Source organism: Etheostoma cragini, chromosome 13, assembly GCF_013103735.1.
Source record: "Etheostoma cragini isolate CJK2018 chromosome 13, CSU_Ecrag_1.0, whole genome shotgun sequence".
NCBI lineage: Eukaryota > Metazoa > Chordata > Actinopteri > Perciformes > Percidae > Etheostoma > Etheostoma cragini.
This window is the reverse complement of record NC_048419.1, coordinates 25,181,720-25,183,835: the sequence shown is the minus strand read 5'-3', so window position 1 is coordinate 25,183,835 and position 2,116 is coordinate 25,181,720. Positions and strand designations below refer to the sequence as shown.

General features: G+C 36.8%; 1 protein-coding gene across 1 annotated transcript in view; it reads right to left on the bottom strand.

Moving 5' to 3' along the window:
* arl10 (ADP-ribosylation factor-like 10) overlaps positions 1-2,110 on the bottom strand; it is a 15,804-nt gene extending 13,694 nt beyond the window's left edge. Inside the window, exon 1 of the mRNA XM_034890008.1 lies at positions 1,938-2,110. Coding sequence (XP_034745899.1) covers positions 1,938-2,075 — 138 coding nt within the window. The 5' untranslated portion in view covers positions 2,076-2,110. The remainder of the gene's footprint in view (positions 1-1,937) is intronic.
* Between the last annotated feature and the right edge of the window lie 6 nt (positions 2,111-2,116).

Genomic DNA, 2,116 nt, shown 5'->3' with positions numbered 1-2,116 from the left:
ACACACACACACACACACACACACACACACACACACACACACACACACACACACACACACACACACAAGACAGACAGCGCCAGATACAGCAGGCTCAGCTTAGTGTGTCTACAGCACCTGTTCCCTGGTTCCACTTATTATTATTCCACTTATTTAGTATTATTCCTCATTCCTCATTCTCATATCTCACTTATTATTTACTATTTATTCCTCATTCCTCATTCTCATATCTCACTTATTATTTACTATTTATTCCTCATTCCTCATTCTCACATCTCACTTATTATTTACTATTCATTCATCATTCCTCATTCTCATATCTTACTTATTATTTACTATTTATTCCTCATTCCTCATTCTCACATCTCACTTATTATTTACTATTTATTCCTCTTACTCATTCTCATATCTCACTTATTATTTACTATTTATTCCTCTTACTCATTCTCATATCTCACTTATTATTTACTATTCATTCATCATTCTCACATCTCACTTATTATTTACTATTTATTCCCATTCTCACATCTCACTTATTATTTATTATTCATTCATCATTCTCATTTCCTATTTCACAACTGTCCATAATGTTCATACTGTTCTTATTGTAATATAATAACATAACACTATGTATCCCAGTATCCTTTGCACTATGCTCCACATTTAAATAATTTTACTCAACTCTTCATTGCACTCATGCATCCATATTGTTTCTGTTTAGAGAATGTATATATTGTGTATATATTGTGTATATATTAGTGTGTATATTATAGTTTTGGTTGTTTTTGTATGTGTAAGCACATTGTGAGTAACGATGCTCCAAAGAAAACACACTATTTTAAATATGGATATTTATACTCCCAACTAACTGCATATATCTGGATATTCATATTAATTCCGGGTTCTTTTTTTAAGACTGTATTTATATTTATTTATATCACTCTACATGCCCTGCACACCCATATACGTGTTTATTTATTATCATTTATACAGCGCTAATATCTGGAGTTTTCCATGGTGTTTTTAATTGGTTCTGTACTGTGTTTTTTAAGCTGTGAACGTTGAACTTCATTAAGTACTACAGTGTACTCTGGTGTGACAATAACAAGGAAATACTGAATCAAGAGACTCAGACTGCAGCTGAGTTGCTCCACTGAAGAGTCACTCATTCATTCATTCACTCATTCACTCATTCATTCACTCATTCATTCATTCATTCATTCATTCATTCTCTGTCTGCAGGAAACACACTACAGATATTTATATATATATTACTACATGATGTGGAACTGGAATACTATTATTATTATTATATTAATCTGCCATAATGTTCAAAACTTTCTGCAGATCCAAAACATTACACATGTTTCGGGATGTTTTTTTATAGAAATTAAGCATATCTTAGAAAGAAATATTACCTTGCCACAGCATTTAAAAGTCTTTGACTTCATCACCCCGGATGGTTCCCCCCCCCCCCCCATAAATGACACCTATAGGCCTCTGTTTGACCTGTGTGACCATCTTCATCATCATCATCATCACACCATTAACACCTCAGTGAATTATGAGCAGCATCTTCTTCTCTTCTCCATCCTCATCATCATCATCATCATCCCCCCCTCACATGTTATTGATTTTAAATGTCACCATCATCAACATCTTCTTCATCATCATCATCATCCTCATCCCCAGTACACCAAGCATCATTCCATTTCCACCACCACCACCATCCTCATCACCATCATCATCATTATGAATTCTATTCATCAGAAATCTGCAGCGTTTTCTTTCATTTTCATTCATTCAGTCCGCGTGTCAGGTGTAAGCTCCGTCTCTGTACCGCCAAGTTGAATAGTTATCATTATAAGATATTATCAGTTATTATAAGATATTATATATAAGATACTATAAGATATTGTAAGATCTGGAGAGCCCACCTCTGTGATCGTGCAGTACTCCGCCTGCGGGGACCATACCCGCCTCTTGTAGAGGAAGTTGAGGGCGATGAAGAGAGCCGAGCCCAGGGCAGCCACGGCGGCGGTCAGGGCGAGGGAGAGCTGCCGGAGGAGAACCATGTGGGAAGCGGACACGCCGGAGGGATGGCGGCGGGGGGGCG